We start from the raw sequence: 16,558 nt of genomic DNA on the forward strand, positions 1-16,558 counted from the left end.
TTTCAGGTCTTCAAGGTTTGCAGTGTATGCAAATTCTTCCCTTCTAGAGTCTCTATTATTTGGAACATGACAGAAGATCATTTAAACAATACGCAAGCAGTTTTGTTCCTACTTTACTCCGGGTCATTGTTTGCTAGGACTCCCATAAATTTACCAATAAACACCAAAAGGCAAGAATGATTCACTTACACTACTTCCACTGCTCCTCAGATTGCATGCTGAAGGTCAGAGTCATACTTCCTGCAGTAAAGATACTTGCAGCTGTTTACACCATATTGTGCTGGCCTGCTTGGTAAGATCCCTGCAAAGGCTGACAAAGAGCTTTTTCTGTGTTTTCTTCTAACTAATGGCTTGGGGAGGGTGGGTCAGGTGGGTTGATAATTTGTGATATTAGTTTCGGAAATGTAACATTCTAGCTGAACATATATCCAGTTTTATTCCCCTGTGTCTTCTGGTTTTCCTCTGTTTCAGAGTCGGACCCCACTCCAGAAATGTTAGCCCTCCTTGGTTTTACGAGCGATAAAGAAAGGCTGGTCAGGGCCTGCCAGAATCTGCATGACTTAGTGTACATCTATGTCTCTTCAATCAACACAATATTCCGACTCCTCAATGCTCATCTTGGCACCAACTTCTCCATAATGTCAGTAAAAGAAAACTTCAGCATTAAAGAGAACCTGCAGCTCCTGGTCAGTGCTTTGAAGGAGATGCAAGCCACTGTGGAAGCAAAAGACAAAGATGTACAGGAAATCATCGGCCACAGTTTGCATGCTAAGTTTGCTGGTCCCATCACCTCCCTGCAGGACAAGATCACTGCAGTAAAGGAACTTCATGAGAATTATAAGGGAGTTGTAGAACGTATCATGGGTGTACTCATTGCAGTGATGTTGAAACATGACAATTTCCCTGACACAGTAGAGTCTGCTGTTCATCAGTTATTGAGTTCACCTGCCTTATCCCTCCAAGTATCAGAACTTCTCATGGACTATACTGATATTGTGAAGACGCTGCAACAAAATGAGACACCAAGTACCACAGAAAGCAGCCCCTCCTCGAGCGGAACATCACAACATCTCAGGCTTCCCTTCCTACCCTCCCCCTCTTCACTTCTTGTTTTCCTACAGGCTATCCTTGGAGGACACAGATCCACAGATAAAAGCCTGAAAATAGCAGCTGACTACTTAGAGGAGGCTTTCAGGGTGCTGAAGCCACCTTGTGAAGCATTCCAAACCTTTGTTAAAATGGTTGAAGCCTGCATTCCAGTGACAACAGATAAGCAGCAAGAGACATAAATGTGCTGATGTGTCAGAAATTCATCTTGATTCCTGTAATTCTTACATAGGAAAGAGTTTAAGCATGTTTGAACACACGTACAAGGGTATCTGCAGCGGCTGCTTCTGGTCTTTTCATCTTTTTTGAAATCTGGGCTTAGTATCTTTGAACATTTAGGGGGCAAAATCAAGTTCTGACAACTTATTATTTGAAATCACTAGTAAACCAAGAGCAACAAGAAAGTAACATGAAATATAGATAGAAAACAAGCCAATAGTAAAATAGCTCTGTATTAAATCTGATTTAGCTGCCTGGGCAAGCATGTCTCAGGATTTCAGGGACAGTAGTTCAGTTTCACAGAACATGGTACTAGGTTTTAGATGATTAGAGGATGGCCTCTGCCATTACAGATGCCTAAATCTGACACACAAGAGGCTGAGCCTCAAAATCCTCCATTTAATCTGCTAAAACCTGAATACATCCAAATTCCTGAAATGCCTACCTTTCTAATGTTAAAATTTCTCATGTGCCTAAATTCTGCATTCCTTGCCACAGGATTTCCAAAGGAATTGCAGCACCAAGCTTATATGGAGTTGCTCCGAGAGTCGAGCAGTTCACACAGGTGCTTTTGGCTGTCCTTACTTCTGACTAACCAGCTGATGGGCAGCTTGTGCAGTCCTCATGTTCACATCTTGTTCGGATAGATTACTTGTAGCTTACTGTTTTGCACGGGGGATGGTGAGTACAGAACTCCGGCGTCCTGCCAAGATCTGAAAGCTGGGGTCATTTGTGAAATGTGTCAGTGAGTTTCAGTTCAATGATTTGGTGACTCCACTGCAAAGTTAAATCGCCATGGCTGGTCTCCTTGGACCAGGGAGATAACCACTCTGACTGTAGCCTCAGCCCAGGGCTGCTGTCAGTGGGGGTGAGGGACGGGGGGCGGAGAAGCAAGCAAGGCATGTTGGAAAGGGGAATTGCAGGCAGAAAATGTTTCTTATCATTTCCACACTTACTTTTTGGAGATGGGAGAACCTCATAGCTGTTCTGGCTTGAGTCTCTAAGGCTCCAGAACTGCTAAATGAACTCATAAAGTGAAGGGAGTCTATAGCTAAATCAGAAGTTCCAGTTCCAATTTGCGATGTTCATTCAGCCTCCAGCATTAGACATTGAGGACCAGCGAAGTAGAAAGGCAGGTAAATGAATTTCAGTCACATCCAACACCCAAGAAGACAGCAGTGGGCCCCACAGGCCCTCCTTCATTTCAGTGTGAAATGACCGGCATGTATTCATCAGCCACTAGAGTACTGTTATGAACACAGGATCTGCCTGACTTTTTCAGAAAAAATGCTGAAGTCAGACATGAAAGCTGAAGACAGGCCTGACAAGTGTTGTGATCCTCTGCTGCTAAGTTCATGTCTCAAGGCAGCTTCATGCTTCTGTCCCCCGTGTGCGAGATGCTGACAGTCAGGTTGAGATGAGAGCTATGGCTTTGGCGCAGGAGGTCATGCAGCAGGGAAAGACCACCGTGCAGCAGCCACTGACTTTACTGTCCCCTGGGACCCTGCACTCAAAGGAGATATGCAAGGCTGCACACTTACCCGCTCAACTTTACCACCATGGTGCCTTTTGCATCCCACAGACAGACTCTTTCTCACTAAAAATAAAGCTACTAAGAGATCTGTAAAGAGTCCAAAGTCCGTGTGTGTCTTTCCTGAATGCCTAAGGGAAAAGCTGCCTACAGTGAAGGGTGTCACTGCTCTGCTCGTCAGAAAGGCTGTGGATAACTGCCCTCCTACCCGAATGGGTCCAGGGAATGCGGGTTTTGATAAATGAGGGTGAATGTTCCAATCTCAGCTGGAGAGGTGCAGCTGAAAGCAAAGGGAGGATTGAAACTTCTGTAACAACAGGAACTGCAGAGACTCATTTCCTGTGAATTATTCTTGCCCCCTGTTCCAGTGTATATATCTAGATGCAGCCAGAGAATCAGTTGTTGTGGGCCAAGCACAGGAAAACTCCAACTATGCTAGGAAGAACAGCAGAGGTGAGGGCAGTGGAACCGCTGTTCTTGCTTCTTGAAGCTGAAAGAAAGTCAAGAGAGCAGTCATTTAGACCCCTTTTGGCTGCCTAAAACTTCCTGCACTTGCTAACACAGCCTTTGCCCAGAAGAGCCATTTCCTCAAATCTACCTACTACTTTGGCTCAGGTCCAGGCACAAACTCTCACTCCTGAATGATTATTTTGTGCTCAAAGGTTGCATTGACACACTATTGCTCAGAGAGACGAAAGCAAGAGTCTGTACTGGTGGTGGACTCACAGAAGGACAGGGCTGTGGAACAGGCTCAGTGAGGTCTTCAGTACAACAGTTATCTATGGAGCCAGGACACTACAGTGTGTGCTTTGCCAAAGGATACCTTTCATCCCTTCTGCCACAGGAGAGAACACACAACTAAAGCAGCAATAGTTTTGTCCTGAGGCTTGAAGCGTGGCAGCCTTGCAAGCCACCAGAATAAATATCTGAATTCAAGCTGCCTTCAGATCTCATCTGCCCTTGCTGTAGGAATGCTGGGGACCCACATGCCTGTGTCCTGTGAGCTCCTTGCAGTGGCAGATGGGATAAATGGAAGCTGCAAAGAATCCTGAGACCTGCTATGTATCAGGGGGATTCATCTTCAGGCAGCTGTGGGGTGCTCCCAGGTTTCATGACAAACGGATGAAAACTGGTTCATGTGCCTCTTGCAGGCAAACACGGCGGGGAAGCTACAGATTTGGCCGTGAGTTTTGCCCCATGTAGGTGCAGCTGGGGAGGGCTGCTTGGGGTGCTTGGGACCGGACTGTTCTGCACCCCCCGCATGAAGGGCTGTGTACAATACCTGCCACCAGCTGGCACTGGTACTTGCTGTAGTTCCCCACGGAATGCAGATGCAGCCGGTTACCGTGCTGTGTCCGAAAGAAGCTTTTGACGAGGAATATCTCGTAAGGGGGAATGAGGACTTCCTTCTCGGACGTGTAGTAAGAAAAACCTTGCACAGCTGCTCCCAGGCAAGTTGTCACCGTGAACAAAGTTTCATTCCCAAACTTCCGAGCTTCGTTCCAGAGGTGGGAGGTGGAAGTGAAACGGCCAAATCGCACCCTGCTACCTACCATGGCCTCGATATATAAATCTTTCACACCCCTGTGCACCCGGTAGCACTTACGTTTCCCCATGCTCTCCTTGCTGCTCTGCCATTGCTTCATTATCTGGATAGCAGTCGTCAGGTAAAAGTGAAAATATTTGAAACTGAAGTTGTGTCTGTAGTACTCTGGAGAGCTTCCTGCTGTAGAAGTGGCCCAGTTCAGCTGAGAGTGCAGGGAAGAGTTCATGGTGTAAGCCATGAGGACTATGGCATGGCTCTCATGCATCTCCCTCAGGAGACCTACAGGGCTTTTTAATAAAGCTTCCTGAGCCTTCTTCCAGAGACTCAAATAGTCCTTGTTAGCAGCTATTTCCTTCTGGAAATAGTCTCCTCGCTCCAGTTCTTCCATCACCTGCTCTCTGCAGCCCAGGTACTGGTCATCAAAGGAATGCAGAGCCATATCCATCATGAGGTGGGACACAGCCTGCAACATAAAAGCAAAGGAAGATTAGCATCAGAAGTGTGGACGTTTTGTGTACCTCTACGGATGCAAACCAGGTTTTTCCCTACCCTCTTCTTGCTCCTTTGTCATTACTGGCAGAGCAAGCACAGCAGGTAGGCATCTTTGACAAGCCCTTCCTGAGCAACCTCAGGTTATTGTCCAAGCCGCACCTGAGGCATATGCCAGCTAGGATACCAGAGTTCTTCTTTTATGTGGATTAGTAGCTTTAAAATCTTCAGGAGAGTTTGCTCTTCAGAGGGTGGGGGTCTAAAGTCTGTAGGACAGACCCATGGTCCATTTATTTCAATATTGTGCTCATGATTAATAAGTGGTTTTGAAGAGAGAAAGAATAAGCAAAACAATGTGCGCAAGGCAGTGCAGCCTGAACACATCTCATGGGTGAATTTCTTCCTCCTGTCTCGTCATACCTCTTGGACATGTTTTAGCTCCAGAGAATGGTGTTCAGTACTACAATACAGTAGCACTGTGCCAAAACTTTTGTTCACCCAGTTTGTCTTACTGAGGCCAGCTGGGCTTGTCATGTAAATAAACATTAAACACATGAGTAGGGATTTACACAAATGGGTGCTGTAACAGGAAAATAACCTCTAATATACCCTATCTATGAAATGGCACACTGTGTTGGTTTTGGCTGGGATAAAGTTAATTTTCTTCATAGTAGCTGCTATGGGGCTGTGTTTTGGATTTGTGCTGGAAACAGTGTTGGTAATTAAGGGATGTTTTCGTTACTGCTGAGCAGTGCTTACAGAGTCAAAGCCTTTTCTGCTTCTCACCCCACCCCAGCAGCGAGCAGGCTGGGGGGGCACAAGGAGTTGGGGGGGGGGACACAGCCGGGACAGCTGACCCTGACTGACCCAAGGGATATTCCAGACCATAGGACGTCATGCTCAGCATATAGACCAGGGGGAAGGAGGAGGAAGGGGTGACGTTTGGAGTTACAGCATTTGTCTTCCCAAGTCACCGTTTCGCATGATGGAGCCCTGCTTTCCTGGGGATGGCTGAACACCTGCCTGCCCATGGGAAGTGGGGAATGAATTCCTTGGTTTCCTTTTTTGCATGTGCAGCTTTTGCTTTACCTCTGAAACTGTCTTTATCTCAACCCATGAGTTTTCTCACTTTTACCCTTCTGATTCTCTCCCCCATCCCACCGTGGGGGGGAGTGAGTGAGCGGCTGTGTGGGGCTTAGTTGCTGGCTGGGGTTAAACCATGACACACACTAATTATCTGTTTCTAGCATTTCTAATTAATAAAAACCTTGTGTAATAAGACCTAAGAAACACTCTGAGTTATGACATTGTTCTTTCTGCTTTTTGATCTCCTAGTAGACTAGTCAAGTACTGTAGTCAGTTGATAGTTGAATTCTACATGTAGATAGTCTCATCATCTCAAATATTCGACCTAGATGCATAACCAAATTGATACCTTTATTAACCCCTCAAGTTATACTGGCCCATAAACTATACAGAGATGCAGTTTATTTCTCCTTGATACCATACTTTCTTTGAGACAAAGCTAAAAGGCAGCCACAAATAATAGAGCAATATTGTCACTGTCTATCCAAAAACACACTGCTTTTGTCAGAGCCTCGACTGAGACTGGCTGGAAAAGGAGAGGGACAATTCCGTGAGACGTACTCACAAACACACCCTGGGAAACTACCTGGCTCCAAACAAGAGGAAATTTCCAACCAAGTAGTTAAAAGGAATTAGGACAGGTAAGCAGTTGAACAGAGCAACTGAAAGCAGAAGAGTTTAAGCTGAACCCAGAGCTCCTTAAAGAATATGTTTCAAATGCAAAAAAAAAAAAAAAAAAAAAAGATTTTCTCAGTAGGATGAGCAATTTCACATAAAGAACAATGTTTACCCCTTCTTACCAGCCTTTGCATGGAGATCAGCAACAGAAGGTTGGCCAGCAGCACTGGCATCCTAGAGTCCACCCAAGACACTGTAAAGAACATTGAGCTCAAGTAGAGGTCATTTACATCTGTTTCTTTCCCTTTTTTCTTGAACTGGAAAATTCTGCTGTTTGTAATTTGCACTCAGGTTTTGCTGACAATTCTTCAACCAAAGAACATTCACCAGATTCTTACAGCAATTCAGAGGTTGTTAATCAAACCAAACAGACAGTTTACTGGTAGAAGTGTGCCCACAATCCATAAGGAAGGGTCTGATTGCACCAACTCCCACTGGTTAGATGTGCTTCACCTTGATCATTCTCTTAATTCCAAGGTATCTGGTGTTCTTCTTGCAAAGGGAGGAAAACCCTGGCTCGGAGAAGTCTAAGGCGGTTCTCTCCTGAGGAGTGATGTGTCAGGATGAGGTAGAGAGCACTCCCTGGTCAAGAGCTTAAAAAGCCCTTTTAAAGAAGTGCAGAATTCTGATAAAGCCAACACAGAAATGCCGGGTAGGTTGGGATCCCATCTGGAAGCAGAGATAACATAACTGTCCTCCTCCTTACCTCCCTCTGGTTTCTAATAATCTGCTGCCAATCCTACCCTTCCACCACTGCAGAGTGGCACTGTTGTTGAACTGTTTACATTGGGTATACCCAGAATGAGTGTGTCAATACAGATTCTATACTGAGACTAACCCCTCTCTAGTAGCTGCTTTCCAGTCACCCTTCCAAATAACGGCAGTGAGTGACTCACCTGCAAAGCCCCATGGCCTCTGATAACTCTTCTGCATGGAAAAAAGAGCCAAGACAAGGTGTCAGGGCCTTGTTCTGACTACAGAGAAGTGAAATCCATTTTCCATTGCCTGCCAGTGATAGGCTGGGTGAGTGGGGGCACCTGCAGACACGGTGCGGTTCCCTGAGAAAAGAGATGTTTGTGCAGCTGCTTGGATTCTGTGGACAGAGAGCATTTGCCAAGTATTGCTGAAACAGCGTGAGAGATGACATAAAGGTCTCATACGGGGTTGCTTTCAAAGTGATCTATTACACTGCACCAGCTAATGCTGCTGACAGTATCTGCAGCCACTGGTGATATGAGATGATGGCATGAAGGCTGATGCAAAGTGATAAATGCAGCCTATCTACTTCTTCTTGGAATTGCTCTATCATCTTGGGCTGTATTTCAGAAAGTGGTTCTTCAGCCTCTAAAAGTGACTCCACAGAAGGGCTTGTGACTTTATTCAAAGGCATCTCCTCTCCTGTTTGTGTAGAGATAAAAAGGAGCTGAACTGTGACAGGCTCCAATGGGAACTTGACGATCGGAATGACCAGCCCCACTAAAATGTCAATTCAGCTGCATATAATCCAGTTGCAGATTATGTCCCTATTTTTCCCTTCTGGCCTCTTAGTGTGTGTTGTAGGATGAAGTGAACGAGGAAGAAAGCCCATTCGCTTGCATTTGCATTTTCAAATGCTTGAAAAGCAACGTAGTGTATTATTAAATGCAATAAATGCAATGGCCATAAGATGGCAGCAGAGGATTTTTAGTGGTACTTGAATCTGCATTAACCGGGCGAAAATCGAGTCCCCCCATTCCCGCATTCAGTTTGTAACGTGTTTTGTGCGCTCAGATCCCCAGAGGTCGTACTGACTTCAGCCCATATAGAGATCTGGTAGCCCAGAGCAGATGACATGATTGAGATCTTCGTGTGCAACTTCCCTGAAAAAAATATTTACTGAAAGGAAGAGAAAAATATAAAACTAACAGAAAGATGCAAATATAGACAGGAAGCTTCATTTTCTTTTTGTACCAACAATTCTATACAAGAACAACAACAACCTCCCCAACTTGTTAGTATGGCAGATATTAGGATTTCACTAATCTCTCTAGTATTTTTTCCAGCAAAACTTTCACTGCTTTCAATGAGCCCTTTGTTCATTTTTATTAGATGGCGTTCAGAGAGAATTTTGCTGGGAGCAGTGAAGCCCCATCAGTTTATGCCAATAGGAGAACCCGTCCCAGGTATTTGACCAAGACAAGCAGACGTACTTATTGACTGTCTTCTCCTTGGCCAAGGTCAGCATAGCCAGTGAAAGTCACAGCAGCTTGCCAAAAGAGAGATGCTCAAGCTTACACTGGCATCTCTGGGCTTAACCCGTGTCCTTACTTGAGGGCAAGGTCCTTCAGAGCACTGCTGGACTCAGTAGGTGGTGAATCGGGCAGAGCCTTGCCCTCCTCTCCCTCACTGCCACCACGTACTGGGACCCTGACCTGAGTTTCAGTGTGGTCACTTCGGATTCACACTGGGGCACAGGAGGGGAGACGGAAGCCTCACGCACCTGGATCCTGCTCTTCAAGGTTCATAAAAGCAGGCTTTATCTTCTAGGCATCCCTAACCGCAGATGGAGGTTGTACAGAGGAACAGAGAGAAGCAGCACACCAACCTGCTTTACATAAGCAGTATTTATTGCAGTCAGCAGCTGGGGATGGCTGCACCAGCTTACATGCAACCAGAGAGATCCATTCCGTCTTTCTCAGTCTCCTGAAGGTCAGCAGTGCCTGTCCTTGGAGACAGGATCTGCCATCTACCTCTCAGGGAAGAAAAGCTGACAGAGCACATCAAGGGAGGTGCTGCAGAAAGTTGCTAAGGTATAATATTCATAGCCGAGGACAGAATGAAGTAGTGCAGAGGGAAGAGGATATGTATATAAATACACACACTTTTATATATATATATATATATAAGCATGAAAGAGATACAAGTTGCCTTGAATAAACCAAATGCTAATCCAACTTCAATCCATCCTTGAGCTGATTTTGGTTTTATTTCATGAAGTTTCTTGCTTTTTTTCTTTGCTTTTTTTGGAGCTGTTTAGACACTTTTACCTTCAAGTATCAGTGCTAAAGCATTGGAGAGGAACAGATTATTTTTTTTTGTTCTGCTTGGGTATATTCAGTTTCACCAGAAACCAATTTTAATAAAAACAAGACATTTCCAAGGTACTTTTTACAGACACTCACTGAGTGCAGCATACAAATGGAAGAGCTCATCTAAAAGGACTCCTTAAACACACCTTTGGGGATTTATCTATTGTTGCTATACAGGCAAATTTTGTGACAGAATAATCAGCAGAGTGTTCCAGAACCTGATTTCTGGCTATGTAATAGTATTTCCACAATTCTGTCTTTACAAAATGATCCTACACTGGCACATATTTAGGGTAATTATACTGCCTGAAAATACCGAACTTTCCCAGTCACTGTACCAGGAGGCAGCCGTTCTGCCTTCTTCCCAGTGAGCATCCCGGGATCAGATCCATCACTTTTACACATGTTGTGATATTCTCATTCTATAATACTGCTGCATTTTGTACAAGAGGACAAAAGGTCCTGTTACGTTTCTAAGGCATGCGTTGATTTTCTTGAGAGGAATCACAGTCTTTTCACCTACTGCATCATGGGGATTCAAATGGAAGGAGGTAAGACAGATTCTTCTCAACCATTTCTAGTGAAACTCAAAATACCACAAAAGATGACTGAAGAGAAACATTTTTGATGAAAGGAAGAAAGCTAACGCAAGCTCAATAAGTAGGATAATTATTGCCTTGGTGTTCCAGCTGGCTAGGGAGACAACGGAAGGAGGGCCCAGTCTAGATGTTTTTCTTCCCTCCTTCCCACCCACAACCTCCTTTCTCTTGGGGGGTTGAGAGTGGTCCCGAGCAAAATGAACCCAGTGACCGTCCCATGTTCAGTATCTCCTAAAGAAATGGTTGTAGGCCATGGAAAATCCTATTTGGTCAGAGAGATAGTCACAGGGCGGGTAGTTTTCACAACGCTCATGCATCTGCTCCATTGGATTTTTGTAATACTCAAGGTACCTGGAGGAGACAGAGAGAGAGATGCCATTCTGCAGATTCAGTTGATGCAGCTGGAGAGGTTTCACACCTGTGACACTAACCTGAGAAGAGTGATTCCCCAGGGTGCCCCAACAGGGGACTTCTCATGGTAAGTTAAACATCTACTTACGTGGGCATAGACTGCTTGATTAATGCTGGGAAAAGTTGGAACTGAACCCACCTTAAAACAATTGCTCTTGAGGTTTTATCATCAAAGGAGACCACAGAAGCAGTTAGTGCTGGGGGGTTTTGTCCCCAATCTCATTCCCCAACTACCCAATAACCTTTGTTGTTGTTGTTGTTGTTGTTGTTATTTATTATTTATTTATTTATTACCTGGTTACCTTTATTTGCTCCCAGTTTCTGCTCACTCTCCTGCTAGCTACTACTTTGCTTTAGCTTAAGGAGTTTCCTCTAATCATCTTCACTTCTGTTGTTGACCACAACACTGTCCCCACTCAGCTTTTCTTTTGTCAGGCTAAGCAAGCCCAAGTCTTTTAGTCCCAGCTATATGCTCTGGATGCCCTTCTCAGCTCCTGTCCCAGGTTTGGTTAATCTTCCCTGATGATTGTACGCAATGCTACAGGAGAAGTCCCACTGGTATCTCATTAATTGTTATTTTATTTCTGTATGGTATATACCCTGCAGCACCCTTAATTCCATTTGTTGCATCCATATTTCCAGACTAACCTTACCTCACAGTCAAATAATACCCTGAGCTGTCTGCCTACCTCAGTCCTTCCTGATTAATGCTTATAGCAGAAGCTACTTTTATGATGCCTCACCTGTAAGGGGGTAGTCAGTACAGCCAGTAGAGTTGCTACTACTGACTTTCATCTTGGTTTTAATCACTGCAGGTTTCAACATCACCCAGTTCCTCTGCTACAATATTCTGATCCTCTCTTCCAGAGATGGGGCATCCCAATCTTCTATTATCTAAAAAACAATATTACCCTTCCAGTACAAAGGTGGACTGAGCAAAAATTCTTTTTGCACAGGCCTACCTGAGATGGTGGCTTAACAACATCTTCCAGGAAATATATGAAGAACATTCTTGGATGACCTCAAATTTCTCCAAATGTTTATAGCTAGGATTTCTGCAAATCTTTGTGCCTAGGATTTCTGCACAAATGGATGTAGGATCTACAGCTTCAGAAAGAACAGCCATTCTGACCGATCCTCATCCCCGCAACAGAGCTCTGCTTCCTTTCTAGGGAGCCAGAGGCAGTGACCAAGGCTCTGTGATGCTCATTATCCTGGAAACTGGCTCTGATGACCCTGCAGGTTAGAGCGGCTTCTAACTGGATTCCTGGTGTCCCCATGGCTAGCCCAGACAGCTAGTACTGTCCTCCTGCCTGGGAGGAATATCAGAGTCCAGCTATGAGCTCTCAAAAGGATATTTATGAAAAAAGAACTATTTGTCTATCAATAAGTGTCTCCTACAGCCTTTTTGCTTCAACAGGTGAAGGTAGTAACATAGATGTGCAACAAATTAATGCCTTGTCATACCCTCTTGCCTTCCCACCCCCTCTTCAGAACAGGTCCAGAGTCCAGCTCTCAGCCTGACTCGTGAGTTGTTACCGTTCATACAGGCTGGATCTCTTCTGCCTCTTCACAAAGGCATTGGCAACTTCTTTTGTAATCTTGATGCCTACCAAGAGAGGACACAGCAGGTTAGAGCTGCAGGGCCATGGTCTGTGAAAAACAGAGACCAGTCTAGCCTCTGAAAATGGACAGTCTACTCTCTCTACTAGCAGATAGCTGCCACGAACCATCCTAACTGCCCATTCATCTCTCCTCACCCCACTGTCCACTCAAGCCCATCAGCTGGACTCCCTCCTCACTCCAACCTGCACATCTACATGGAGCAAGGGCTCTTCAGGCATAAGGTCCATTCCCTTATCGCACAGCATGATGAGTCCACAGCAAATGTGCAGAAGACAAAGTCATGACAGCATAAAATATGAATAAGGAGAAAATGAAGGGAATGGCACCCTCTCTCCCCAGCCTGCTTAATTTCAGACTCTTGGCTTCCTTTCTATATTTTGACTTAGATGGAGGGTGATGTGGGATACTGGACACCAGGCCTTAAAATTGCCTCTAATGAACCATAAGCAACAGGCGGTACATGAAAATACTGATGCTCACATGTGCAGAGTTCCATGAAAGGTGAAGGGTATAAAATAATGCCAGTAAACATCTCCCAGGGAGACATACACCCAGGAGGTGCGAAGATCCTGGTGTTCAGGACTTGGAGAACATGAGAGGTCTTTCTGCCATGACAGCATCAGCCCCTGCTCTTCACTAACACACCGTGTCAGCGCAGTTGCTTAATTGCTCCCTTGGATTTGTGGTTGTGCAAACACTGGGGTGCTGTGGAGAACCCCACAAACAGCAGGCAGAGCCACTTCGCTCCCCAGCCCCGGCCACGGTTTGGCACCGGCTCGCTCCGTGGGACGGACCCGCACCAGCCAAGGTGTGCGCGATGCCGGCACACCAGCGACACGGGCAGCGGCGCACCAATACGCGTTTCGGCAGGGAAACTGGCTAACTGGTGCTGGCGCTGGGGGAAAAGAAGTTTCTAAGACTGCTGTCTGTGGGGAGACGGTGGGGTTTGTGCCCTTCCCTCGTCATCGTGGGGTGTCTGACTGCGTTTCTGTTTGGCAGGTGAGAGGTGCCCCCTCTCTAGCAAGCTGGGGTTTAGTCTGGATCAAAATACCAGCTACACAGAAACTGCCAGTTAATGAGCTGTCAGAAATCAGCACCTTTCCCTGAACGCTCTTTTTTTTTTCTCTTTCCCAATCTGTGTTTGTATTGGCTCACTGGAGAAATACCAGCTTTCATGCTCCTCAGCAGCAATGTTATCCTTTAAGGTGTGAGAAGGAGAGACAGGGGAGAACGAAAGCGATTTTCCATACAGATTTCTGCCAGGATCAGCTTCCTGCAAAAGCTGTGGACATCCCGAAGTGTGTACAAATCCCCATGTCGCAGGCGACCTGACAGGAGGGACTGCAGCCCTCAGGAGCAGCCAAGGCAGGCGCTTGCTTTCAGGCTCTCCAGGTTGTGGGATTTGGCAGGGATGTCACGTCCTGTTGCCGTGCGGCACCAAAACCTTTCTGCTCTGTGATCCTGCACATCAGGATCACTGCTCAGCAGACACAAAAGCCCCGTGCCTGGAGGCCCTGGGGCACATTCTGCTCTCTGAACAGCCTGGGGACACAGCAGTCACTTTGGATATCTTTCTGAGGCCAGCTCAGAGGAGCGAGGAGACCGGCCGTGTTGCTCCACACAAACCACCCTGTTTCACAGAGGGGCAGATGCATCCAGCTGCCAATAACCCGCAGGGCTCACGTCTTGCCTGGAGGCTGCTGGAGGGTTGTGGAGGTGCAGGCTATGCCCGCAGCGATGCGAGGCTGCGGGCGCGGGGACGCTGACCTCCCCGGTGCCTCCGACCCCCGTGGCTGTGAAAAGCAGCCCCCCTGTTTGCGGCAGGTGCTCCTGCACCTCGGGGACTGCAGCGCCGAGGGAGCAAAAAGGGAGCAGCGTGGTTCGCGTTCACTCCTCGAACGTGGCAAAGCGGAGAAAGGAGGCGGATGGGGAAGAATGGAGCTGAGCGTCAGTCACTGCGATATACTCACTGGCAGCGCTGGGAGATCCTGAGGGGTCTTTGGGATCTGGAAGACAGACAGAAAGGAGCTAGGTTGAGACCTCCTGTGCTCCACTCTGTAACTGAATCCCTCTGCCTGCTGCCTGCGTCCAGCTCCCCACACTTTCCCAGAAAGTCTGTGCCTCCCAAAAAGCATTTTATTAACACCCACCATTTAGATAGACTTCACCACCACAGCAGAATTCGCCCATTATGCCTGGGCTTGTTTCATTTCAACTTCTTCTGAGCCAGATAAGACAATAAACATATAACCACTGTGGAAGGTGGAGGAAGACCTTCCTCCTTCTCCCTCCCCACCCTTGCTAAGAGCAGGGACAGCTAGAGCTATGGGACCGTTTGAGCAAAATCCCAAATTCGGAGAGAACCTGAAGACAGCTGAGCATCTCCTCTATCTTTGGAAAGTGAGGTTTCCTTAGCTCTGGGGAGAAATCACAACCCATTGATAGGGAAGAGAAATAGGGCCAAAAATTAGGAACTACTCTGTCCTCTCAGCTTTCTGCCTCAGGGTTGAGGTACCTGGCTCACCAGCCCTCCCAAGAGGAATTTACACACTGTATTTCTGTGTGTATTTCTTAATCCTTAATGCTCCCTGCACACACCCAAGGAAAGTGTCCTCTAAGAGAAATGGAAGGTCTCCTAATCTTGGCTCTCCCACACTGCCTTATTTCACATTTTTTTCTTCCACTCTTTCACAATACTTTTTTCAACAGTGTCAGTTCCACCCAAGTCACCAGATATTTGGCATAAGTGTATTTATGGGCAGAGAGAGGACTCCAGAGACCAAAAAAATAGAAACCGTGCTTAAACAAAACTTTGTGTGAAAAGGGTTGTGTGTCATTCTATTTTTAAGCAATGTATTCCTTGGATTTAAAAAAAAAAAAAAAAAAGGAAAATTAGAAGTTACTCCAAGGCCATTAAGCATTCTAAAACATAATAATGACTCAAAAAAAAGCAGATATATACTCAAGAGTGAAAAAGTAAGAAAAAGGCTGACAGAAGGAAAACGCTGATTAAACAAAACATATTTGACAGTACTGAATCATGACATACCTGATGCCAAGGACTGAACGAAATTTAACTCTGAATGAGATAATACAGGAAAAGACAGAGCTCTCTCCTGCTCAGCCTCTCTTTTGCTGCTGTAAAGGGAAAATACTTGTTTTTCTGATCTTCCCCCCTTTCCCTCTCTCTTCATCAGTGATGGAGCTGCCACTACATGATGTCTTCATCATGAAGTCACCATTGCTAAATCACCTTCAAATGTGATGTGCTCTTATTTCAGTGGGACAACTCCCTTTTTTTTAACCACCAACAGAAGGCTTTTTTTTCTCCAGAAGTTCTCCACATCCCACATTTCCCTGCAGGTGAAGGCTTGACTGGGTGCCTGTCTCTGTGATCCTACAGCCCTCCAGGGCTGGCAGGCACAAAATCCCTCTCCCTGTGGTCGACACAAATCTGCCTGCAGCTCAACCCTCTTACTCAAAAGTGAGCACCCAGCATACCTTTGCCAGTTCACCTAAATGCTAAACCGGTTCAATACTTAAACATATTAAAATATTTGAATTCTCTGCTGCAATTCAGTGGTGCAGTTGGGGGGGGGTTGAGCAGAGGAAGCAAGTGCCCAGCAAGACACGAGGCAGTTTATCCCCACTGTGCAATGACCAGCGGTGTTCCTCCTCCTCCCGAATCTCTGCGTCTCTCCCAGACTGAAGCTGCAGGGCTGAGCACCGCTCCCGCGAGCCGTCCCGGGAAGACGTCCCCTTACCTTTCTCACAAGAGCAGAGAGCTGCCAGGACCAGAGTCACCATCAGCGGTGCCAGCAGACTCCTCATGTCTTCTTTGGCTGCCCTGGTCTCCCTAACCTCAGAGCTTTCCTGGAGGTTACTGAAGTTCTCCAGAGCTTGCTTTTGGGCAGTGGTTTATATCCTGTGATCGCCTGGAGAGATCGGGGCTCTGGCTTGTGTTCCTGTGTCTGAGATCCAAAACAAAGCCCGTCCTTTGGGCCAGGAGATGTTGGGTCCTGGCAGGCATTTTCACATCCATCTCAGGACTTGTGGCATTTCCAGATTTTACATGAGGTTTTGAATGGGAGTGGTGAAGAAAAACAACTGGAATAAAAAATCAGTTTTATTATGAACATGAAAGTCATTCAGCTTCGTGCCAGAAAGCCAGGGGAGAGACTAGCACACCCTGAAGCAG

The 16,558-nt window shown here is 46.2% G+C and overlaps 2 protein-coding genes across 2 annotated transcripts; both read right to left on the reverse strand.

Annotated features, from left to right (window-relative positions):
• Positions 1-1,295: 1,295 nt before the first annotated feature.
• On the reverse strand, positions 1,296-9,027 carry ART4 (ADP-ribosyltransferase 4 (inactive) (Dombrock blood group)). Its single transcript, XM_009928888.2, has 3 exons — positions 6,779-9,027; positions 4,140-4,866; positions 1,296-3,347 (listed from the first exon to the last, which is right to left on the reverse strand). Exons 1-3 carry the CDS (start codon positions 6,860-6,862, stop codon positions 3,253-3,255), a joined length of 906 nt encoding a protein of 301 aa, XP_009927190.1. The 5' UTR covers positions 6,863-9,027; the 3' UTR covers positions 1,296-3,252.
• Positions 9,028-9,617: 590 nt separating this feature from the next.
• Positions 9,618-16,297, reverse strand: LOC104324622 (osteocalcin). The gene is made up of 4 exons (XM_009928889.2): positions 16,125-16,297; positions 14,331-14,366; positions 12,274-12,343; positions 9,618-10,674 (listed from the first exon to the last, which is right to left on the reverse strand). Exons 1-4 carry the CDS (start codon positions 16,189-16,191, stop codon positions 10,545-10,547), a joined length of 303 nt encoding a protein of 100 aa, XP_009927191.1. The 5' UTR covers positions 16,192-16,297; the 3' UTR covers positions 9,618-10,544.
• Between the last annotated feature and the right edge of the window lie 261 nt (positions 16,298-16,558).

The sequence above is a fragment of the Haliaeetus albicilla genome, chromosome 28 (assembly GCF_947461875.1).
Source record: "Haliaeetus albicilla chromosome 28, bHalAlb1.1, whole genome shotgun sequence".
NCBI lineage: Eukaryota > Metazoa > Chordata > Aves > Accipitriformes > Accipitridae > Haliaeetus > Haliaeetus albicilla.

Coding starts and splice junctions, on each gene's coding strand:
- ART4 (XM_009928888.2), bottom strand. CDS start 6,862: ATGTTCTTTACAGTGTCTTGGGTGGACTCTAGGATGCCAGTGCTGCTG. Junction 4,867..6,778: donor TGATCTCCATGCAAAGGCTG/GTAAGAAGGGGT, acceptor TTTATGTTGCAG/GCTGTGTCCCACCTCATGAT. Junction 3,348..4,139: donor CCAGTGCCAGCTGGTGGCAG/GTATTGTACACA, acceptor ACTTTCTTTCAG/CTTCAAGAAGCAAGAACAGC.
- LOC104324622 (XM_009928889.2), bottom strand. CDS start 16,191: ATGAGGAGTCTGCTGGCACCGCTGATGGTGACTCTGGTCCTGGCAGCT. Junction 14,367..16,124: donor TCTCTGCTCTTGTGAGAAAG/GTAAGGGGACGT, acceptor TCTGTCTTCCAG/ATCCCAAAGACCCCTCAGGA. Junction 12,344..14,330: donor AGGATCTCCCAGCGCTGCCA/GTGAGTATATCG, acceptor CTCTCTTGGTAG/GCATCAAGATTACAAAAGAA.